This window comes from Stegostoma tigrinum, chromosome 22, assembly GCF_030684315.1.
Source record: "Stegostoma tigrinum isolate sSteTig4 chromosome 22, sSteTig4.hap1, whole genome shotgun sequence".
NCBI lineage: Eukaryota > Metazoa > Chordata > Chondrichthyes > Orectolobiformes > Stegostomatidae > Stegostoma > Stegostoma tigrinum.
In genome coordinates this window covers 33,709,225-33,734,466 of record NC_081375.1, presented here as the reverse complement: position 1 = coordinate 33,734,466, position 25,242 = coordinate 33,709,225, and the positions used below count along the sequence as shown (strand labels likewise).

At 40.0% G+C, this 25,242-nt stretch overlaps 1 protein-coding gene across 9 annotated transcripts in view; it reads left to right on the top strand.

Annotated features, from left to right (window-relative positions):
- LOC125463594 (septin-9-like) overlaps nucleotides 1–25,242 on the top strand; it is a 258,165-nt gene that overhangs the window by 192,237 nt on the left and 40,686 nt on the right. For all 9 annotated transcript variants that reach the window (XM_048555035.2, XM_048555034.2, XM_048555038.2 and 6 more), the window contains 3 exons: nucleotides 11,190–11,378; nucleotides 18,887–19,012; nucleotides 25,002–25,083. In XM_048555035.2, coding sequence (XP_048410992.1) covers nucleotides 11,190–11,378; nucleotides 18,887–19,012; nucleotides 25,002–25,083 — 397 coding nt within the window. The remainder of the gene's footprint in view (nucleotides 1–11,189; nucleotides 11,379–18,886; nucleotides 19,013–25,001; nucleotides 25,084–25,242) is intronic.

Genomic DNA, 25,242 nt, shown 5'->3' with positions numbered 1-25,242 from the left:
ATATTTTTGAGATGTAGGAAAAGTTAGGTTTGCCTTTTTTTTTCAGCATACAACTGCAAAAATGCAACTACTGCTCTGTGCAGTCATGGAATCTTCATCATCCTTGGGTAGCTAATGGGTGGAACATGTCAGAAAGGCTCCTTCGTAGCGTATTAAATTCCAGCTGATCAGTAGGCACCCATAGGACTGTGGCCAGAAAGATGAAGTGATTGCACAAATTGAGGCTGTGGTAATAGACAGGACTCTTGTTACACGGGTTCAAGGTGGAATTTCCAAGAGATTGATCTTCTCCTCCCCCGTTTTCATAAGTAGAGAAGATATGTACCATGAAAAAGTGACAAATTGTTTCCAGCTATTTCCTCCTCAGGTTCAAAATTAAATTAAATTTTTTCCCCCCTTTATCTCTCATTTGTGGTTGACATTGGAAAGCAATTTTAACTTAATCGAGACAAAATGCTGTTTTTAAACATTGATGCTTGCACAGAATAGGTTGGATGATAAGCAGAGAAAGATGATCTAGCAGCCTTTTATATCCTTTAGATGGTCTCGTACAGCATCACAGAATTGGGGGGGGGGGTGGTGGTGGGGGGAGAGTACTTTTCTTATTCCTGCATGGGGTGCTGGAATTTGTGGCAAGGCTGGCATTTGTTGCCGGTCCCTAAATGCCCTTAAACAGATTGAAATGACCTACAGAGCCTAAGAGCAGATTAGAGTCTATTGCGTTGCTGTGCATTTGAGGTTGGAAGCAGGCTAGACCAGGTAATGATAGCCAATTTTCTTTCCAGAAAGGACATAAGAGTTTTTAATTCCAAATGTTATTGAATTCAAATTTTACTATCTGCCATTAGCTTGGGCTCTGGACTACCAATCCAGTGACTTTTTCACTGTGAAGGAAACTGCCAGGATTTAGTCAGGATGATCAACCCACTAAAAAGAGCCTCTGTTTCTCTTGTAATGACAGTGTGGGTTTTTTTAATATCTATTGAAAGAAGAAGATGGAACCTCAGTTTAAAGTCTCATGGCGAGGAGCTTCTTCCCCAGTAATGGAATATTTTCTCTCTCAATGTGCTGGATTATCAGTTTTGGATATGCTCAATCCTGCTGTGGGACTGAAAAGAGCACTGCCACCTAACTCAGAAAATGTAACCACATCTGTGCCTGTATTGGCTTGATGATTCAGATTTAAAACTGTTTGGTATTGTGTTCCATTATGTTATGGGTTTCCAGTCAATAGCTTATTTCTTTTAAAAATAGAACAAAAAAAACTGCAAATGATGGCTACCTGTGGGTCACCTGACTTTGTTTTATGGATTGAAATTGCCCAGTTATCTGAATAGGGAACAAAAAGGACTGAGAATCAATGTCTTTCCTGAATCTATTCTGAATGGGTAATTTCAAAATGAAATGGCTCATTCATACAGAAGGGTATTGGCTGACTCAGACTCTCAAGGTGTTGAACAACACCTGATTGGAATAAACAGGCATCACCAAAGCACTCTGAACTCATGGAAGACACATGGTTTGGGAAACCAGTTGGGTTTTCTGCTTCTTTTTAAAAAGCAAAAGAAGCTGCTTGCAAACAGTGTATGCCACAGAAAGGCACTGAACATGCTACAAACAATCCAAACAGTCAAATTAATAAATAGCAATACTCTAAAACTGGGAGAATGACACACCAGCCTCTTCCATCTTTAAATTCACCTAAGAGACTACCTCCTAGAAAGTCAACTATAAGAAACTTCAACTTTTAATACATAGAAGAACTATAGGCCTTTCACACCAGACTCTGGAATAATTTTCAACAATTTTGCTTTAAATTAATCTATATCCACTCCTTGTGAGCAAGATATATTTTTCTTTAAACCTGGGGCAAGTGTGTGATACATTGATTTTAAAGTTTGCTGCTGGAATTATTTAATTAGGATGTTCACTCCTGAGGACAAAAAAACACCACCTACCTTTTTGCATACCAATATGTTAATCACAGGAAGTAAAAGGAGCAGTCAAATTTTATCCATGGTAATTGGCTTTAAGGGCACCATTAAAAATAAAGTTTTGTGTTTCATCTGTAATTTGTGGAGGGATCACAACATTTCTTCTATGCTGAACAGATATTTGATACGTTTTGCAGGGCAGCCTGAATAATAATTTTTATCCAGTGTTTCCAGTAGCTTTGAGTTAGAATGTTAGGAATTCCTCCTAGCTTTTAGGAAACCAAACTTGTCCGGAAATTGCCAACTCCTAATGGATATGAAATTTTAGAGATTTTACTAGTTTAACAACAGAGCTTGCCCACTCTGAATTCTGATTTTTTTCTGTAACAGCAGCCTTAAAACGCACACTCTCTTGATTGATGATTTGCATTGTAAAGTGGGTAATGATTACTCCTACATTAATGTCCCTTTGTTCATTCCTTGGAAATCTACACATGACTTGGAACAAGTAGGTGGGTTTTCTACTGTATGCCAAAGTTGAAGAACTTAGCGATCAGGGTTTGGTAAGTCTAGACTAATCTGCTTCATGTTTTATTTTACAAGTATCTCTGTGATACATGGACTCTGGCTTAAAAGAGGCAGGAGACTAAAAAGTGATATATTTAGTGGATTTTATTATTCCTTTAACAGAACAACTAGATTTGAAATAATTCCTGAATGCATTGTTTAGTTATCCATAATGTTTTAGTGACTGCAGGTTAGTTGCAAACTACTCAGAACTTCTGGTAGTTTTTCAACATTTTACATCTGTGTAACAATGCACAAAGGCAGTGGGAAGTACGAAGTCAAAGTATTGCTTTACAGCTGAATTTTTCTTGAAAGTAGCTTATTTAAATTATTCTTGCATAGGCAAGTTTTTTTTCCATGGATTTGGGTGACACCTTTTCAGAAATGTAGTCAGTATCAATTTACAAACTGAAACAAAAAACGCAAAAGAATAAATTTCTTCTCTGAATTCACTCTTGTGACGTGCACCTCAGTTGCTGCACCTTTTCCATCATTGTTTCAGGACAGCTGTGCACAGCAGATGCCTAGTGCATTGACTGTTTGGGCTACTTTCATGGTTAATGGCAGCTTTTTGTTCTTGCTCGTTTATTCATTGTCTAGAATTCTGTTTTCATTGGTACCCTTTCCCCTGCTTCTGTGGGAAGGGATGCATTCACTGTAAGCTTTAGATAAATAAGAACACCACCTGAAATTTAAGGATTGCAACTTTCAGATGTGAATGTAAGTTGCAACCAATGTGTAGGAAAACCATGTTCGTTGATGAAAATGCCTGCATACCTCTGATCTTTTACATCGGTCACGTACCTTGCTCTGCTTTGTGTAATGTTATGAGGGTTGAAAGGGTCAATGCTGAAGAGTGGCTTGAGCAATGTGGTGATGTCAGACAGACTGGGTCGGAGAACAGCTTAGGAACTGGAAGAAGTAAGATGTATCAAAGTCTTCCTAACAGTCTCCATCACTGTCTATTGACAGTTGTACCTTGATTCTGCAATAAACTGGATCTTGTTTAATACTAGGACCTTTTCTCATGAAGCCATCAAGTGGCGTTTCTCCACCACAGTCGACCAAGCAGACCCTCAAGATCCCTATCAGGAAAGGGAATGATGGCAACAAATCTATCAGAGTTCCTACAATATGATCAGCTGTTATGACGATTCATCTTAGAAGATACCTGCAATTGGTTATGTATCTATGTTAAGTCTATCTATCCCACACTCTGCCTTGATCAATCCCATAGCAGTGAAGCACTAAAATATGGCCTTGCCAGTGTCATCTTTGTGCAGAGAGCAGTTTATTTTTATCTTGAGAACAGCTGGCAGATAAATAACAAATGCAAGAATGCATTTTATTCACTCTCAGCAGGAACAGCAGATATTTGATAGCTACACAGCTTCTGAAGATTAAGTTCTCCTAATACACTACAAGTTGGAAGATTATTTGATTCTAAATTTCTACCATGCTCTGTGGCAAAAAGAAGTAAAATAATTGTTTTAAATCTTTTTAAATGGGTGCATTAAGCCACAACGCCTGGCTGAGATGCGACCTGAGAGGAGATGGTGTGGCTGGGAGGAGAATGCACCAGTGAGGCAAGAGCCTGCAGAGCTTAGACTATGACCTTTTAAATTGAATACTTATTCTACGTGCATTATCTTACTAAAAGTCTCATAAGTAAGAGATTGCTTTGCTTTGTTTTTAAATTCATTGGTGGGATGAGGTTGTTGGGTGTTTATTGTCCATTCTTAATTGCCTTTGAAGAGGGTGGTTATTTGGGTCTTGTCTCCATTGGGTCTCAAAGTGTGAGCAATGTAGAAAGTCTACATTCTTGTTACTCATCCAAAGTAACAGTTTGGTTGGGATTGCAGACCATTATCATTTCAGATGTGTGGTAGGGAAAGCTGGGATGCAGTGATGTATACCCACATCAGAATGATGTGCAAGTTGGCACTTAGCAATTTGCCCTTCCCATAAATGCCAGACTACTTACTAACACATAGAGTGCACACTTCCTTCATGTTGCACTTTAGTTTGGAGTAAGCTTTATCAACAATACTTTATAACAAGGATATTGTTGAATATGTGCCATTTGATTTGCTGTGAAAGATATGGAAGATGTATAATTAGCATGAACATAGATGGGCTTGGCTGAGTTCAGTTCCCATCCCAATTGACTGGGCAAAGAATAGACATTTGAATATGGGATTCTTGTTCTATACTTGACTGATCTCAACACATTTAAAACTCCTCAGTTTTTGAAACTTGAAACCCTCATCCAATAGCACAAGCTTATTTCTAAACATCATAACACAAGCATTATATCCTAGAAATGTACCAATATTTTCAAACTATATCATCTCCCTGTGGGTTAGTTTTCTTCCAAAGAGTGCATGAATTTTAAAATTGGTAATCTTATTTAGAACTTATTGCAATATTATTGATCTGTAACCAACAATAACATTTTATTTTACGAATGGTTGCCTAATGCCTACTTCCTAATGACTTCCACTCTGCAATAATTGCAGTAAAACTAGATAATATTTATGAAGAGCCAAATCATACTTTGAATTTTATTATAGACTTAAAACATAAAGCATAATATGAAGCTAACAATAAATCATTGATTCCTGAATTGTTTATAACTTGATCAAAACTCAGGGTGTACCTCCTCACCCCATCTAGTGACCAAAATAAATTAGTGCAAGCTACTAAAATAGGCGCTTATTCAGAAGAATGGTGACACTGGCTTTTACACAATATGTAAAAAAAGTCATGGAGCCATACAGCTTGGACACTGACTGTTCAGTTCAACTAGTCCACGCTGACCATGTTCCCAAACTAAACTAGTCCCACCTGCCTGTGCTTGGCCCATATCCCTTAAACTTTCCTGGTAATGTACTTATTTGGATATATCTTTTTAAATGTTACAACTGTACCTGCAGCTACCACTTCCTCTGGCTGTTCATCCCACATACGAACCATCCTCTGTGTTTAAAAATAAAGTTGCTGCTCAAGTCCATTTTAAATCTTTCTTCTCACCTAAAAAAAATCTCGCGCCTAGTTTTTCACTGTCCTACCATGGGGAAAGGACCTTTGCTATTTACCTGATTATTGCCCTTCGTGATTTTATACATTTCTATAAGGTCACCCCTCAACCTCCCACACTCCAGTTAACAAAACAGTCTCAGCCTATTTATCCTCTCCTTGTAAAACTCAAAACTTCCATTCCTGGCAACATCCTGCTAAATCTTTTCTGAACCTTCTCAAATTTAATAATACCCTTCCTATAACAGGGCAGGGGAAACTGGACACAGTACTCCAGAAGAGATCTCACCAACATCCTGTACAAACTCAAAGTAACGTCCCAACTCATGTTTTCAAAGGCTGAGCAATGAAGGCAAGCATGCTGAATGCCTTCTTAACCCTGTCTACCTGTGATGCAAATTTCAAAGAATTATGTACCTGAACGCTGAGCTGTCTGTCCTACAGCACTACCCAGGGCTGTACCATTAATTGTGTAAGTTGTGCCCTTTTTGGTTTCACCAAAATGCAATACCTCGCATTTTTCTAAATTAAACTCCATCTGCTACCCCACAGCCCATTAATCCAGTTGATTAAGATCTCTTTGTAATCTTAGATGACTGTCTTCAGTGTCCACTGTCCCACCAATTTTGGTGTCATCTGCAACTTGCTAACCATGCCAACTGTATTCTCATCCAAATTGTTTAGATGAACTTGTTCTATGGGTACCGTACTTTGCAACTGAAATAGGAACTAAATTTCTCAAAGTTGTTTGTCCACTCTTTGCCTGGGTTCATTTCTTTAAAAAAAGTTAAGATTTTTTATACACGTAAAAGAGAAAACACTGAACGTAGGTAACAGATTAGACATCTGCTTTGGCGTGGCAACATTGATGTCCCTGAGGTAATGAAGATAATCAAGGATCTTCGAGCTTGATGAAAAGCAGGGAAAAACAACAGGTGCATAGACACAGAGTACATTCACAAGTTATCTGTGTAAGTTTGTTCTTTAAATTAACTTCTCTTCTGCTGAAAGAAGGGGTGTCTGTGATTATATTAGTAAATTGTGCATTATTTTTAATGAAAAGTGCAGTGAACAGGTGAGGGATTGAACCGCTTTCCTGTTTTTCCTTCTGACTGTAATAAGTTTCCATAAAATTTGAAAGATGGACTTGCCAATCACCAATTGTATGCACTTAACTATTGGTGCTGGATTAGCAATAAGAGATCAAATTTATTGTTTTGGAACTGACCTGGATGTAAATATTCGAACATCAATACAACTTTCAAAACACAACGCGATGACAGGATTGCTATGGTGCAGAATGAGGTTGCATTGTCAATGGTACAGAGGTATTCTGAAGAGCATTTCAACTCAGTGCCATTATCTTCCTCCAATGTTTGGACTGTGTGCTTGAAAGCATAAATAATGTATGCCTATGGTTTTAAACTTTATTCTAGACATGAGTGTTAGTTGCCATTTGAAACACTGCATAAAATTAATGTTTTTGTTAATTTATTTCTATATACCCTTTCCCAACCAATTCTGTGTCTTCTCAATTACTTTCAAATGGGTGAATTTAATTTGCTATGTTACTATCTATAATACATTGTCACGAACAGCAGCCAGAGTAGTTAGATGTTTGTGATGGACTATACAGCTTTGGAACCCAGAGTTAATATTTGAGATCTTCCTAATGAGTTCAAATTTGGATGTTGCTGAAATCTTGGGAGGGAGAACAAAAACTGACCTGTGTCTGCATTGATGTAGAGATGTTTGATATTGGGGATATGCTTCAGAACAAGAAAAAGCATTTTTTGTTCATTTGTGGAATGTGAACATCACTGACTTTGCAAGAATTTATTATCTATTCCTAATTGCTCTGGAAAAGGGAGTATTGAGCCAACTCCTTGGACCGCTGTAATCCTTGGAGTATAAAGGCATCCCTATGGTTGTTATGAAGAGAGTTCCAAGATTTTGACCCAGCAAAAGTGAAGGAATGGTGTATGGCTTGCAAATTGTGATGTTCCCATATAATTGCTGCCCTCCTCTGTCTGGGTGGTGGAAATCATGGGTTTGGAAAGTGCTATTGGACTGACCTTGACTTGAATAGTTCCAAGCTGCTTGAGTACTGTTGGAGCTGTACTCACCCAGGCAAGTAGGGAGAATCCTATAAGACTCCTGGCCTGTGCCTTGTAGATGATAGACAGACTGGATTTGGAGAGCCAGGGGTTGTTGATGAAGCAACTGTAGATATTCAAACTTAGGATTTTGAGAACTCCTGCAGTGACATCCTGGAGCTGAAATCGTTGACATCCAATAACCACTATCACGTTCTTCTGTCACACATGACATCAGTCAGTGAAGAGTTTTCTCCTTAATTCCCATTGACTTTAGTTTTGTCGAGGCTTATTGCTATAAATACTTCCAAAGGGTTAGCGTTCATTTATGAAGGCTGAAAAATCTGTCTGTGAAACTGTCGTCTTCTTTTGATCACTTACTCAGAGGGATTTAAATATGTTTACAATAAATCCCAGTCTTATTGGCTCATGTATAATCAAGACAGGATTTTTTGTTTTATGGTTATATGCATTTGGATATGTTTAGGTTCTCACAGTGCTACAGTGGTTCAATTCCAGCCTCGGGAGACTGTCTGTGTGGACTTTGCATATTCTCCCAATGTCTGCGTGGGGGTGGTCTGGTTTCCTCCTAGAGGCCAAAGATGTGTGAGTTAGGTGGATTGGCCATGCTAAATTGCCCATAGTTGCAGGGATTGCAGATTAAGTGAATTAGCCATGAGAAATGCAGGGTTACAGGGCTCGGGTTGGGGGGAAGAGTCTGGGTGGGATGCTCTTAAGAGAGTTGGTGTGGACTGCTTGGGCCAAATGGCCGGTTTGCACACTGGATGGCTTTCTATGAATTACTTTTGTGTGAATCCTCTAAATGTTTACCAAAGACTTTAGTTATGGTATAAAAGTGTATATATAAAACTTGAATATTCCTTCAGTAAAAAAACCATCATCCAGCTTCTCAGATTTTAAAATGTTTCCTTCTCTGGATACGATTGAAATTGGCAGTATTTAATGCCTGTTCTTCCCGAGACCACTTTTACAATCGAATATCCTTATGTTACATTCAGGAAGTCGTAACTGTATTTTTTTCCCATGAGATAGTAGGAACAGCAGATGCTGGAGAATCTGAGATAACAAGGTGTAGAGCTGGATGAACACAGCAGGCCGAGAGCATCAGAGGAGTTTTTTTTTCCCCATGTTGCTTTTTAGATACACTCTGCACCTCCCCCCCCCCCCCCCCCACTAAGCCTATGCTGCTATTCAAATACATAGTATATCAGCTGATCAAGTATCCCAAATCAGTTTGTCTTTATTTGCTCCATGCCTGTTTACCCTAACAAAAAAATCAATTGACTGGAATCTTGAAAATTTTAATGGATCCAGCAGCCTAAACTTTAAACAAAATTGAATTTTACAGGATGTGTGCTGTCAACGATCTTTAATATGGCTAGTTATACCCCTCCATTTCCTGCATTGTGTCACTACAGATAGGTAATCTAAAGAAAATCAACTTAGAGAGATATTGAACTGGAAATATAACCATTTGAGTGAACTAAAACCAGATTTCCTAAAATGTAGTTTCTCTTCAAAGTGTGTGATATTTATTGTTTTTTTGCTGCCATTATTGTCATTTTCAGGGGCTCCAATAAATGAGGTGTTTAACTTATGACGAATGAGCAGTATTATTTTCTGTGCAATCAACAATGTTCCGTAATCCATCTCTGATTTTTCTTTTCTACCTGTCATAGCACTTTACCTTTTAAATTGGTTGCCAAACTCGGTTCTCTATGAAACTATAAATGAATTCAAAATTATAGTCAGTTTGAACTGTGCGTAAGTACTTGTAAGAAACATGTCAAAACCATTCAACATTACTACTTTGCTAGCTGTCTATAAAGATGCAGCTTAAAGAATTCTGAGAATTTCCAAGATTGCATATTGATGGCCTTTAGTTCCTGTGCAATTTTGCAAGACTGTATAACTTATGTTTTCCAAGAAGTCTAAGCAGTGTTGCACATTAATGTTTTACAATCCACTTCCTTTCTTTCTGATACATAATGGTTCAAATAAACGTGTTGTTTTTCGAGATGTATAAAGAATATTAAAGTCAGTCTAGAATTTATTAAATTATGTATTTTTAATAACCAAGATCTATTGTGAAATTGTTTGGTAACATAGCAGTATTACTGTAATTGCCACATTTAGTCTGGATTTTCCACAAAGAATAATAGGGGCAATTGGTAATCAAAACAGTGGAAATGTTAATTGGAAAATAACTGTTAGCCATTGCACAGTGAGCGTTTTAAATATCAAAATCAGGCAGTTACTGTCTGTATTGCCCTGTTGCTCCAGAGATTGTCAGTATCTTGCAAAAAAATCTCACCATTGAGACATGTGGAACAAGGCAAAATTGATGGATTTGCCTAATGGATAGGATTTTAATTATATTCAGAAAGTTGGAATGGACAAGCGGGAAAAAAAAGTGTGATACATCTTAAATTCTGCCAAGCTATCTCCTTGGCACTGAAAATTAACTCCCATATTATGATGCCTCATTTCTTTAGGTTTCAGTAATTGTTGGAGATCTCAGAATCTTGGGTTATGTTGTTTTTAAATGTCTGTAAATTTATTTTTCTTTCTGTTCCTGAATTGGTATTGGACTAGTTATTCTAATTGGCTAACCTGGCTCAGACATTGTGCATACCAAAATAAAAATCCTTCACACTGTTTGATAAGAAGCATAATTGTTTGCTGTTTTCGGAAAAGACCTTGATGTCTTTAGAAGATGTTGTGTCAAAAATGGCTTTCTATGCAAAATCTAATTGTTAAAAAGAAATCATGAGACCAATAACCAACAATGAGATTGACTACAAGGTTGTATCAACTTCATGTGGGAAGTCTGGTTCCCTGGTATTTCTCTGCAGATAGAAAATAATGTCATCCATTAAAGATAGCTGCTTTCAGAATTAAGGGTGTGTTTTATTCATTGAGCAATAATAAGAATTGCTGATGCTGGAGTCTGAGATAACAGTGTGGAGCTGGAGGAAAGCAGCAGATCAGGCAGCATCAGAGGAGCAGGAAAGCTGACGTTTCAGGTTGGGACCATTCTCCTCGGATGCTGCCTGACCTGTTGTATTCCTCCAGCTCCACACTGTGTTATCTGTTTTATTTGTTGATTACTTGTTTTAAGAAATTTTGTTTGCTTCAATCAATTTGTGCTCTGTGGCAGAATATCCTTTGTTACATTCTGCATAGGTATGTATATTCTTGGTATTAATTAGTAATGGTCTTGTATTCAGTGCTGAGCCTATGGGAAATACAGTCACTGAGCACAGAAAGAGCCCCAACAGGTCATTTTGAGTGGTGTTTACATGTGTGTATTTCAACCTTGGATATTTGTCTTGGCATTCTAAAACTAGTTTCTGTGCACCCCTTACCTGCTGCTAGTTCATTAGTTTTCGCTCATCTCTCTCTTAGGGGTTAACTTATTTGAATATATAACATTGCAATGATTTTGTCACAATAATTTAATGTGTGTGTGTGTGTGTATATATATATATAAATATATATGAATTGCTTTTTCTTTTCTTCATACTGGTAGGTGCAGAAAATAGTGCAATCAAAACCAGCATAATGTCGGAACCTTCTCGAGACGGGGGAGTAAAGCAGTCCATGCAAAGTGAGAAGTCAGGATTTGAAAATTTTGGATATGTTGGCATTGATTCCATTCTTGAGCAGATGAGAAGAAAAGCTATGAAACAAGGGTTTGAATTCAATATAATGGTTGTAGGTAAGTTGTCAAAGAACAAAAGTTTACTTTAATCTGAACAAATGCTTTGATTTTAACACAATAGATGTTGGATAGGCCTTTCATTTAAGGGATATACAGATGCTTACACAGTGTTGGATACTTATGCAAGAGACTATTTGAATCATGGGCATAAATCAGTTTGTTTAATCCACTTTTAATACACAACAGAATTGAAACTTGTTTGTTTGAAATAAGCAATCTAGAAACACCCTTGATATCAAAATGCCCCTGGAGACATAGGAAAAGAATTAGGCCATTCAGCTCATTAAGCCGCTCTGCCCTTTTAAGACAATCATGACGGACCACTTCAATGCCTCTTATCTACACTACTCCCCAAAACTTTACGCCTTTGGTTATCAGAAATCTATCAATCTCCAGCCAAACCAGTTTGGGCCAGCATTTGGATTGGAAAAGTGGATTATTTGAAATTCTACTCTTGGGACTTGAACAGGGTGTATATGGAGAGAATGTTGCCTCTTGTGTGAAATTTTAAAATTAAATTACGTTGTATTGTTGAGTACAGAAGTACGTGAGTACAGTGAAAAGTATACAATGCCGCCATTTCCTGCGCCATGGTAGGTACAAATGTGCCGAGGTATAAGATATTTGGTACAAAGCAGAAAAATAAAGAAATGAAGTTGAAAGTTAAACAGTCCTCTTTGTGCTTAACCATGCTGAGCTCGCATTCCCTACAAGGGCCTCCTGCCCTCTGTTTTAGCCTGCTCACTTATGCTTTGGTCGCTGTACGGTAGACCTGAGGCTGCCTGCTGTCCCTGTGGTGGCAGATGCCAGGGGACCTTTCTCACCACCACCATGTTGGTCTCCCTGTTCCCACATTAGACTTGATCCCCAACCATCAAAGTCCCGATCCATGCCCCCAGCTGCTGCTGTGCTCTGAGCTACAACAAGCTCTCTAAAAAAGGCATATTTTGACCTGTCCCGCACCGATGTTTGGGGACTTCTCTCACCACCTTGTTGGGCTCGATCTCCCACATGCTGTGCTCGCTCTCCTCCGTGCTGCACAAGTTGACTCTCCACAGAAGATAAATAGTTTAAAGTTAGAAAAAATAACTCAGTGAAAGAAATAAAAGTGAACAGAGAAAATAAGCTCCGGGCAGGCGCCCTCATGCTGCATTGAGACTCCACTGCCATCTTGGACTGAGAAGCATATTAGAACAAGGAGTTTGTGCGCCTGAGATGCTGCTTGGCCTGCTGTGTTCATCCAGCTCCACACTTTGTTACCTGAGAACAAGGAGTTACTGTTTAAAATAAAGGATCACATATGTAAGGCAGGGATGACAATGTTTTCTTTTGAGAGTAGTGAGTCTTTGGAAGGCTATCTCTTAAAAGGCAGAGGAAGCAAATTCTTTCCTCCGAAGTGGGTAGGTTCTTGAAGAGCAAAGGGGTGAAAGGTTATCAGCAGGAGGTGGGAATGTGGAATAGTCAGATCTACATGATCACATTGAATAGTCGAGTAAGTGGTTTGGAGAGGATCAAAAGCTTTATCTCCTGAGGTGCATTAAAAATACTTGGATTTTGTTTTTGACTGCCTCCTTCATGTTGGTGATACTGCAACAATTTTATTTACTGAATGAATCACTCATCTAGGCTTCCACTGGTGTGCACTTGCAGTGTATAGCCCAAGTCTTGATGACTTGCACCCTTTGTTCCAGCCTCAGCATAACTTGTATGGCTGAAAGTGTTCCAAACATAAAGGAATAAAAATGGGTTCTTCCCATGACTTCCTACATCCAATCAGCTGCTTAGTTCACTTACGAGATAGGCCACTAGTTGTTTCAATTATCCTTATCACGATATGACCTCCCCAACCTAGATTGTTCCTAAATACAAGACACTTAGAATGTGCCCTCCTTGAGGAAAGAAATAATTTTCCAGTGGCCTGTATTCTCTCAGTTCTCCTGAGCAATAAAACTGGAAAACAGAAGATTTGCCAATTTATTCACTACTACATGATAACTTGTTGTGCTGCCTGGAACATATTTTTAAACCATGTAATCAGTGTATGTTTTAAAGAAGGAAGAAAGCTGAAGCAGTTTGCATTATCTTTTGAAGTTTTATGTTGGTGCAAAGACCATGAGACAATTGATTTTAAAAGTCATCCAAAAGGTATACCACAGTATTGAAGATCCCACAATGTGGTTTCTGAGAAATTAGTTCATATTTCACAGTACAATTGCTACCATGGACTCTGCTTTCAAAATTAAAGCTCCTTTACTTTTCATTTGAAGTCACACAGTCATAGAGATATACAACACAGAAGCAGGCCCTTCAGTCCAACTTGTCCATGCTGACCAGATATCCTAAATTAATTGGTTCCATTTGGCAGCTTTTGGCCCTTGTTCCCTCTGAACCCTCCCTATTCATGTACCCATCCAGATGCCTTTTAAATGTAGCAATTGTACCATCCTCCACACTACTTCTGGCAGCTCATCCCATACATGCACCACCCACTGCATGAAAAAGTTGCCCCTTAGGTCCTTTTTAAATCTCACCTTAAGTCTGTGCCATCTAGTTTTAGACTGCCTTACGCTGGGGAAAAGACATTGGCTATTCACCCTCTTTCATGCCCCTCATGTTTTATAAACCTCTACCAGGATACCCTCAGCCTTCGACATTCCAGGGAAAATAATCCTAGTCTATTCTGCTTCCTCCTACAGTTCAAACCCTCCAATCCTGGCAACATCCATGTAAATCTTTTCCAAACCCTTTCTAGTTTCACAACACCCTTCCAACAGCAGGGAGACCAGAATTGAATGCAGTATTCCAAAAGTGGCCTAACCAATGTCCTCTGCAGCTGCAACATGACAGTCCAACTCTAATACTCAATGCACTGACCAATAAAGGCAAGTATACCAAACACCTATTTCACTGTTCAGTCTACCTGCAAATCTACTTTCAAGGAACTGTGAAGCAGTATTCCAAGGTCTCATAATATATTTTTAGTAACCTTTAAGTGTAAATTTCAGTGTGAATGTGTTAATATTGTTTGCAGATTATTAATGATCTCGGTTATTAAAAGGTTAAGAAGCTTACCACCACAGCATTATCCCTGGAAGAGATCCAGGAGTTCAGTGTTTGACGATGATGACTTGAAATATAATCTATTGCTTGCAATCAAAACATTGCATTTAAACAAAGCTCACATGGTTCAGATAGAATGATTCATGTAATCTGCATCAGCCAACTGATTTAGACTTTTCATTTGATGTTTTGCCTTTTATGGTGACCTGAAGAATATTGTATGGAGTGCTTAGAAATGTGGAGCTGAGCTAGAAATGAGTTCCATTGCCTTCTGAGCAATATTTCTTTCCAGATTTAAAATCTTGGGGTTAAAGAAGTCTAATTTAACAAAGTCCTGTGATGTTGTTAATAATGGTTTTTTAAAAAAGGGAATTATATGTGTGTATTTGCAATGCACGACTGCACAGTGTCTCCTATGCTACAGAGCATATTGTTCAATTATTTTGTTTTGATGTCTGAAGTTTGTGGCTATTTTGGAATGGACCATTTTAAAAAGATAATTGGCTCTGAGTTTTCTCTTTACTTACAATGATTAATTTTCAGTACTGCTCTGACTTGGTTAGGCCAAATAAGAGACAGAAGAGTATTAAGGGTGATTGTATCATTTGAGGCTTTAAACTTTGTAGAGACATTTGGAGTTTGTTATTTTCATTGGAGAAATGGTTTTAAAGAAACAAATTTAGATCGTCATAATAGAATGCTGCAAAATATAAGCAGTGACTAGGAGTGAACGATATATTTGGGGTCTCGAGAATGACTAATCCCAAGTGACACTGTTGATGAGGAAAACAATTTTGCCTCCACCAAGTAATTTAAAGCATTTTCAGTAACATAATGAATGCTTGTCACATTTTTAGCTCTCATTACTGATTTTATTCCATGTATTTTGTTGTTGACTTCTAAATTTAAAACTTTTCTCTTGGGACCTGGGCTTTCTAGGCCCATTGATTTTTAGATGAATTTTGGAGCGTGACCAGGGATTGAACCCAAATCAGTATTTGTTAGCTGTTGACTTTATCTCATGAGCTCTTACTACTACTAGCCTATGCAAGATGGCTTTCATTTTATTAATTGCTAAACAAATTTGTTAGACAGTAAATATAACAAGCAAATACAGTAGTAATGCAACTTGTGCATTTGAGTGGTGGTGAAATGTAACTAACTCTTTGAGGAGCACACAGTAATAGTTTTGTTGTTGTATTGACCTTGCGTTTATGCCCTCTCTATGTAAACCTATATGGTGTCATCACACTCTCCACTACCACTGAAATCCTAGTTTTCTATCCCCGCCTAAACTGTGGGGCAACTCCTGTGAGTGAAACCAATGTGACAGAGGTTGGAGGGTTTGTGGAGGTAAGGAAAAGCTAGTTTAAACATTCAAATATTTTTAGAATAGAATAGCCTTTATTTATCACGTGCAGTCGAATGAGTGCAGCGAAAAGTTTGTAATGTCACCTCTTTGGCACCATCCTAAGTTCTGGGTGCCTAGGTACACATACCTTTGAGTAAAAGAAATAGTTTAGCATAGGAATATAAAGTTTTAAAAAGTACTCAAATTATAGTTCTTTCCACAGAGTCCGTGCAGTCCGGGCTTCAGAACATGACGCCTCGCTGCCTCCATGTGCTGGTCTCTGGCCCAGACTTGCCTCCAACTCGGCCTGGGCTCAGGTTGCTTCCTGCTCTGGGCTCCAGTCCACATCTTGCTTCTGGGACTCGTCTCCCAGACTGGAAATACCATTAGCTGCCTTTATTTCAATTGGGAAAATCTTGACCTTTAATTTGGGCACCGGAGAGACCAGTCACTTGAAATTTAGCCTTCATTTCTGAAGAAGGGTCTAGGCCCAAAACGTCAGACTTACTGCTCCTATGATGCTGCTTGGCCTGCTGTGTTCATCCAACTCGACACCTTGTTATCCCAGATGTAATTTAGCTTTTCATTACATGACCTCAGGGCATGTGAACATGCATCACAGTCAATTACAAACTTTCCTTTAGAAGTGCAGTCCGTGCTGAAATATAGCAAATGCGATAGCTAACTGTGCACACCAGCAGCAGAGTTGGTGACTAATTAATTTGTTTACAGTGATACGGGTAATTGTTGGATAAATGCTGAGGAATGGTTTTCTGAATAGTGCCAAAGGATTTCCTGTCTGCGAGAAAATGTCAATGTAACAAATTTGCTCTGGTCTCCAAGGTGAGACTTAGTATCATAATATGGTTGAGCTAAAACCTTGCAGGCAAAATAGAACTCAACACCTATTATCTTGGAATTCTCCAGCATCTGCAGTTCCCATTATCTCTCAACACCTTTTCCTGTTTGGTGTATTGTCAGACAGCCAGTGATACCTAAGCCTCCTCTCTATTCTCTCAGTCATTTAAAGCTCCTGACTCTGCTCAGTTATTTAATTAACTTACAGTCACCATCACAGGTATGGTGAAAGATAGTTATACTTCAACTAAACTAAAACCAGTAGTTCATTATTATTAGTTGAAAATAACCAACTATACCTGAGCAATGGAAATATGTGAATGGAATAATCTTCTGGAGTAATTTGTGGGTAAAAGAATTTTGTCTCAACCAAATGGGATTGAGGGATTCTCTCATGAGCAAAGGCTGGAATTCTATTCACTGGAGTTTAAAAGGATGAGCAGTAATCTCATGTAAGATTCTTGAGGATTTTTTATTTCATTCACAGGATGATGGTGTTGTTGGCTTGGCAGCATGTATTGCCTATCCCCAATTGCCCAGAGGGCAGATAAGAATCAGCCACATTGCTGTGGGTCTGAAGTCACATATAGACCAGTCCCAGTCAGGATGTCAGTTTCCTTCCCTAAAGGACAGTAGTGAACCAGATATAATATGCAGATGCTGGAGAATTCGAGATACCAAGGTGTAGAGCTGAATGAACACAGCAGGTCAAGTAGCATCTTAGAAGCAGAAAATTTTCTGATGAAGGATCTAGGCCCAAAACGGCAGCTTTCCTGGTCCTAAGATGCTGCTTGGCCTGCTGTGTTCATCCAACTCCACACATTGTTATCTTAGTGAACCAGATGGTTTTTTTCTAACCATCGACAATGGATTCACAGTTATGTTCTTAATTCCAGATGTTTATTGAAATTAAATTCCACTATCTGCTGTGGTGGGATTTGAACCTGGGTGCCCAGAACATTTTCTGGGTTAACTGTCCAGTGATAATACCACCAGGTCATTGTCTCCTTCTGACAGTGTAAATGCTGTGAGGATGTTCCCCTCGTGGGAGAGCTTAGGACCAGAGGGCATTCTCTCGGAGGAAAGAAATACCAGTTTAACACTCAGATGAGGAAAAACTCCTTCTTTTGAAGGTTGAGTTTCTTTGGAACTCCTTGCTACAGTGAGCTATGGGGACAGACCCCTGTGTATATTTAAGGTTGAGATGGATTTGTACTCAGTAGGGAATTCGAGGGAAAAGGCATAAAAGTGAATGGGAAGAATGTTGGATCAGCCATGATCCTATTTATTGAATGGCGAAGCAGGCTCAAGGAACTGAATGACTTTTGTTCTGTTTCTGTACACAATCAGTAGAACGAATGCAATTGGTAGTTTGAATGACCATCTTATTCTGTCATGTTTTTAAGTACTTTAGCTTTGCTAGTAGATACTTTAATCAAGATGTTCATACATACTATAACACACCTCCAGGGTGGGTGTGATGAGAGCCCAGACCTTTTGGCCCAGAGATAGGGACACTACCACTTAACTACATGTGTCTTTTTACCTTAATAACAAAGTGTGGAGCTGGATGAACACAGCAGGCCAAGCAGCATCTCAGGAGCACAAAAGCTGACGTTTCGGGCCTAGGCCCTTCTTCAGAGCCTCTGCTGAAGGACGTAGGCCCAAAACATCAGCTTTTGTGCTCCTGAGATGCTGCTTGGCCTGCTGTGTTCATCCAGCTCCACACTTTGTTATCTTGGATTCTCCAGCATCTGCAGTTCCCATTATCACTGTCCTTTTACCTTGGCTGATATGTTAACTAAATAGAAAATTTGATGTTATTAAATATTATTAATCTCTGTTAACTTGTTTGTAGTTAAATTATTAGTTTGCCACTAAGAAATGCATATAATTGTTTAAAGATAACACTGTATAGAGCTGGGGGAACACAGCAGGCCAGGCAGCATCAGGGAAGCAGAAAGGGTTAATGCTTCGGGTTGGGATCCTTCTCCCAACCCAAAATGTCAACTTTCCTGCTGCTCTGATGCTGCCTGGCCTGCTGTGTTCCTGCAGCTCCACACTGTGTTATCTCCAACTCCAGCATCTGCAGTTCTCACTGTCTCTAGTTGCTTTATTTTATCTTTGAAAGAGATTGAGTTAAAGGGTAACTAATAACCAATATTGTAATGTTTATTAGAGATGCTGCTTACCTGTGTAGGTTTGTGATATGACTCAGCATTTCTTACACCCACAGGTCAGAGTGGTTTGGGGAAATCTACACTAATAAACACCCTGTTCAAATCCAAGGTTAGCCGTAAATCTGTTGAAGGAACTGAGGAACGAATTCCCCAGACAGTTGAAATGAAATCAATCAGCCATGGTGAGTCCATCAATGGAATTGGTTTGTAAATGTATTTATGGAATGGCACTGTTACAGTTCTTTATCTAATTTAAGATTTCTGATACAAAACAGAAATTGCTGGAAAAGCTCAGGAGGTCTGGCAGCATCTGTGGAGAGGAATCTGTTAACATTTCTGCTCCAGTGACTCTTGCTAACTGGAAGGGTCACTGGCCCTGAAACATTAACTCTGCTTTCTCTCCACAGATACTGCTACAGCAGCTTTTCCTGCAATTTCTGTTTGATTTTCAGCATCCACAGTTCTTTTGGTTTTATTAAGGTTTCTGATGGCAACGTGCAGTCTCTCTTTTGGAGTTTACACATAAAATCAAAAGGAATTTGGAAAGAAATGTATTTCTCCGTAATTGCATATTAAGTTTTACAACTGTTTTAAACTAGAGAGCTCATGCATCGAGATGAACGAATGTGAACAATAACACTTGTGTGATTCTTGTGCATTCACGTGGCCACGTCTGCCTGGTTGCACAATCCATTCAAAACCAATGTTTCTTTAAATGCATTAAGAAATAAATCCATAAAGGTTTTGCACACTACATAAAGCAAATTGTGTTACAATACTCTAATGTATGACTGATCCTGTGTTTCTATGTGATGTTTGTACTTTATGGACCCTGTCTTTGATTGAGACCACAGCGTTAATCTGCCCAGCTCCAGTTAAAATGTGATTGTTGGTTTTGGACCCGATGTATATCTGAAGTATCTACTGCGTGGGAAAAATATAATTGTTTATTAGCTTGAAGCTCTTGACCAAAATATAGTTTGAATTGCCAAGATAATTTGTCAAGCAATAAATGAAAAGCAGCAAGGAATTCTAAATAGAGCCATAGAGGTGCCCATCCAGTGTTTCTGATCATACCAGAAACATCTCCATGCATAGGTTGGCATTCAAGGTTCATAAATCATAATCCTGGCTCCCAGCCCCAATCATAGAGCTCCCCTAACCCTTCAACTAGAGAAACTGTTTCATTGTGTGAACAGATCTTGGAAATGTCAATGTTCTGAAACCAACCGCTGCCTAGGAGCAGATAGAGAAACTTTTATTTCGAGAACCATAAGCATCAAGTGCACGGATGACCAACAATGTGCATTTATATAGCTCCATTGGTGTAGTAAAACATTCCAAAGTAGTTTAAAGGAATTTTTTTGAAACAAGCCACACAACAGAGCTTGTGACTAAAGCTTTGGCTGAAGAGTTAAATTTTAAGGGAGCATCCTAAATGAAATAGAGGTACAGAGGTTTAGGAAAGAATTTCAGAGCTTAAGCAGCACAGCCGTCAATAGGAGCACAATTAAAATTGTGAATGCTCAAGAGCTCATAATTAGACGGATTCAGTCATCTTTGGACGGCATTAGGGTGAGAAGAGTTATAGAGAAAAGACAGTACAGGGGTATGAAAGGATTTGAAAATGAGAATGAGAGTTTCAAAGTCGAGGCATTGCTCAAATAGCAACCAGTTTAGCTCAACGAGCTGTTCCAGTCTCCATAGCGATAACTATAAAAAGAAATTTGAATCCTGCATGACTGACTCAGGATCATCCAGCAGAATTTCATGTTTTACAATTCTACTCTAACAAACTAAAATAAAAAGTCAATTAAAAGTTACTTCATGATTTTAATATTTTATTTGCTGACTGATTTCCTTGTTAGTTTCTTAACACAGCTGATCCCCTTGTGCTGCATATTTATACATCCTGCCACACCCTCTCCTGAAAAGTAGACTTTACAGGAACCCATCTAAAGTTACTTCAAACATCACATGAGCTTGTTTTCCCTGTTTTGCTAAGTTGTAACTTCCAGTGTCTGTAAGAAGTCATTTTCTCTGTCTTCTGAGAATTTTTGAAATGACTGCCAACAATAAAGCCCTCTGTAGTGACTTTTTTTCTCCCAGTCTAGCCGGTGAAATCTTCGTGTTTTCAGGTTCTATCTCTTTGATCAGACAATGGGCTGTCCCATGCTTATTGCTGGTGGCTAAGAGTAAACAACTAAATACTCAACAACTGCTGCTAATGGATCCTAATCCACATTCCAGGGCTGGCCGTGGGGTTTTGTGGATTCTTAGTCAGTAAATCTAAACGTCATTAGGTCCCTTCAAATCTAAGTCAGTGACTTCTGAAACAAAAACAGGAAGTGATAGAGAAACTAAGTCGGGCTGGCAGCATCTCTGAAGAGAAAGAGTTAACATTTTGGGTCCAGTTACTCCTCTTTGGAGCAGTACTGAAGAATGAGTAATTGTACTTGAGAGCATCAGCTGTTTTTCTCTCCGTAGATGCTGCTACTCCTAAATTTTTTCTGTCGCTTTCTGTTTTTATTTCAGATTTTCAGCATCCACAGTATTTTGCATTTATTCACATGCATCCGTTTTGTGTTCAGGTGTTAAATCTGGTACTTGGCTCTCAATAAAACTTGAACTGGTCCCTCATTCCCAATGGTGTGCAGAACTCATGGGAAGTTGCGTGCTCCATTTTACTTTGTACTAAAGGAAAGAGCCTAAAACATCATCGCCTTATACCTTGTGGTATTAAAGAGAATGGGGGTAATGTATGAGCATGGTTTGATATAAGTCAGGGTACAGGCAGCCGAGTTTTGTATGATCTTGATATACTAAAATGGAAGGCCACCTTTTGAGTACGTTAGAACAGTCAAATCTAGAGATAACATCAAAGAGGCTGGATGAACACAGCAGGCCAAGCAGCATCTCAGGAGCACAAAAGCTGACGTTTCGGGCCTAGACCCTTCATCAGAGAGGGGAATGGGGAGAGGGAACTGGAATAAATAGGGAGAGAGGGGGAGGCGGACCGAAGATGGAGAGTAAAGACGATAGGTGGAGAGAGTTTAGGTGGGGAGATAGGGAGAGGATAGGTCAGTCCAGGGAAGATGGACAGGTCAAGGAGGTGGGATGAGGTTAGTAGGTAGCTGGGGGTGCGGCTTGGGGTGGGAGGAAGGGATGGGTAAGAGGAAGAACCGGTTAGGGAGGCAGAGACAGGTTGGACTGGTTTTGGGATGCAGTGGGTGGGGGGGGAAGAGCTGGGCTGGTTTAGGGATGCAGTAGGGGAAGGGGAGATTTTGAAACTGGTGAAGTCCACATTGATACCATTAGGCTGCAGGGTTCCCATCTAGATGACATGTCCATCATGGGCCTCCTGCACTGCCACAATGATGCCACCCGAAGGTTGCAGGAACAGCAACTCATATTCCGCCTGGGAACCCTGCAGCCTAATGGTATCAATGTGGACTTCACCAGTTTCAAAACCTCCCCTTCCCCTACTGCATCCCTAAACCAGACCAGTTCGTCCCCTCCCCCCACTGTACCACACAACCAGCCCAGCTCTCTCCCCCCCCCCCCCCTCCCCCCCCCCCCACTGCATCCCAAAACCAGTCCAACCTGTCTCTGCCTCCCTAACCGGTTCTTCCTCTCACCCATCCCTTCCTCCCACCCCAAGCCGCACCCCCATCTACCTACTAACCACATCCCACCTCCTTGACCTGTCCGTCTTCCCTGGACTGACCTATCCCCTCCCTACCTCCCCACCTATACTCTCTCCACCTATCTTCTTTACTCTCCATCTTCGGTCCGCCTCCCCCTCTCTCCCTATTTATTCCAGTTCCCTCACCCTATCCCCCTCTCTGATGAAGGGTCTAGGCCCGAAACGTCAGCTTTTGTGCTCCTGAGATGCTGCTTGGCCTGCTGTGTTCATCCAGCCTCACGTTTTATTATCTTGGAATTCTCCAGCATCTGCAGTTCCCATTATCTCTGATAACATCTAAGAGTCTCAGCAGCAGATGAGCTGTGAGGTAGCAGTGGAACGGTGTGATGTTATGGAGGTCCTCCCGACAATTAGTTGTAAGTAAAAGCAAAGAACTAGAGATCTGAAACAAAGTGCTGCAGAAACTTAGTTGATCTGGCAGCTTTTGTAGAGAGAAGAACAGTTAACATTTCAAGTCCAATGACCCTTCAGAACTAAAAATAGGTGGGAAAATGATTGTTCTAGTGACTAGGTGTATGTATGTGTTGGGAGGAGGTTGGGAAGGTGGATTATATAGAGAACATCGAGACAGGAAGTACAGGGAGAAAGAGAAAAATGAATAGGCAAACGGAGATTACTGGTAAGCTGAGAGAGAGACAAATGCTGGGTTGGGTGCTAGTGAGAAGTGAATATGGTTGAAAATAGGTTGGCTGTTCTGTGAACCACCCATACAATAAAGAACTGAGGGACTGGGGGCAGGATAACAATGAGGAGGGTGTTCAAGTTCTGAAGTTATGTAATGCCATGATGAGTTCTGAAGGCAGTAAGGTTCCTAGTTGGAAGATGAGGTTTTGTTCCTCCAGCTTTTCTTGAACTGCACTGGACCAGTGCTACAAGCTTGAGGCAGAAATGTTGGCACAGGAAAATGGTGTTATGTCAAAGTGTCAGGGAAATAAGAGAGGGTTGTTTCTATAGACTGAACTTAGGTGTTTTGCAAAGCAGGCACCCAGTCTGTGCTTCGACTCCCCAATGTAGAGGAGACGTGAGCTTTGAATACAGTGGAGTGAAATGCAGGTAAATCATGGCTTCCCTTGGAAAATGTGCCTGGGGCCTTGGATGGTGAGGAGGGAGGAAATAAACTGGCAGGTGTTCACCTTGTGCAGTCACATGGGGTGCTGGGAGATGTCAGGAATAAAGGAAAAGTAGACCGAGGGAAAATTATCTCATCGGAAGGTTGACAAGGGAGACAAGATGACAATGTCTAGTGGTGGTATCTCGCTGAAGATAGCAGAAGTGGCCAATTACTCTATAGATGCAGATGCTAGTTATGTGGAAAGTGAGACTGGGGAACCCAATTATTGTTGTAGAAGGGGAGGGAAGAATTAAGGGAAAAGTGCAAGAGACGGGTCAGACAGGGCCAAGGGCTCTCTCTGAACCAGTGGTGGGAAATCCTGAATTTGAGGAGAAAGGGAACACTACAGAGACCTCCCTGTGGATGGTAGCATCATCAGAACAGATGCAATGAAGACAGAGAAACTAGGAGTATGGAGTGTTGTTCTTTTACAGGCAATAGGATGTGAAAATGTACAGCCAAAGTTACTGTGGGAGTTAGTGAGTTTGTGTTGGATATCAGTGGCTAGCCTATCCCCAGAAATAAGAACAGATGTTTGAGGAAGGGAGGAATCAGCAACAGACCAGGTGAAGGTGAGAACAGCGTAGAAACTGGGTTGGGGGGAAATGTTGATAAATTTTCCCAATTCTAGACAAGAAGGGGAAGCAGCACTGATGGTATGTTGATGTACTGGAGAAAGTTGTTGGGAGGGACCCAAGTATGAGTGGAACAATGAATGTTCCACATAACCCACCATGAGACAGGCCTATCTGAGGCTCATGTGGGTACCCATGGCCACACGCTTGGATCTGAAGAAAATGAGAGGAGTTAAAGGAGAAGTTGTTCAAAGTGAGGACAAGCCCAGGCAGGTGAAGGAGGGTGATGTAGGATGGGGGCAGTTCATGTGTTCTGTCAAGTAAGAAGGAGAAAACCCTCAAACCATCTTGGTGGATGGATGTGCAGGCCCAGGATGAAGAGGCGATGGTTGGCACATTCATGTAAGCTATAAACATATAGTGTCGGGCATCATTTCCATGCAGTGATAAGATGAAGCCCCAACTGGAAGAATTCCTTCTCTGGGTCAGACATAATTTCTGTGCACCATCACTCAACCCTTTTTGCAACATAAATGTGGTGATTCCTGGCCCGGACTGTAGCATCTGCAGATCCAGATATTCCTTTCAAAGTGCCGAAGTAGAAGCTTTGAAATAATTTTATCAACTAATAATTGGGGTACGGCAGTATAGCTGAATAAATACATGGAAAATACTGCTAGTGCTTCAGTCTGAAACAGAACATTGCCTTATTTTGAAAGTGAATGTCCAGTCATTAGTTGATGGGCTTGATCTATTCAAGACCAATTAATTTGTTGCAGATATTGAGGAAAAGGGAGTGCGTATGAAACTGACAGTAATTGACACCCCAGGATTTGGTGATCAGATAAACAATGAGAATTGGTGAGTACCAGTCATCTCCACATTAAAATGGGACATGGTTTGTATGAATCAAAACAGCAAGCATCACTATTCCTTTTCAGAGTAGTATTTTAAGTGCTTTGATTACTTCAGGAAGATGTAATTTTGTCTGCTTGCTAGCTTGCACTTCATCAAAGTACG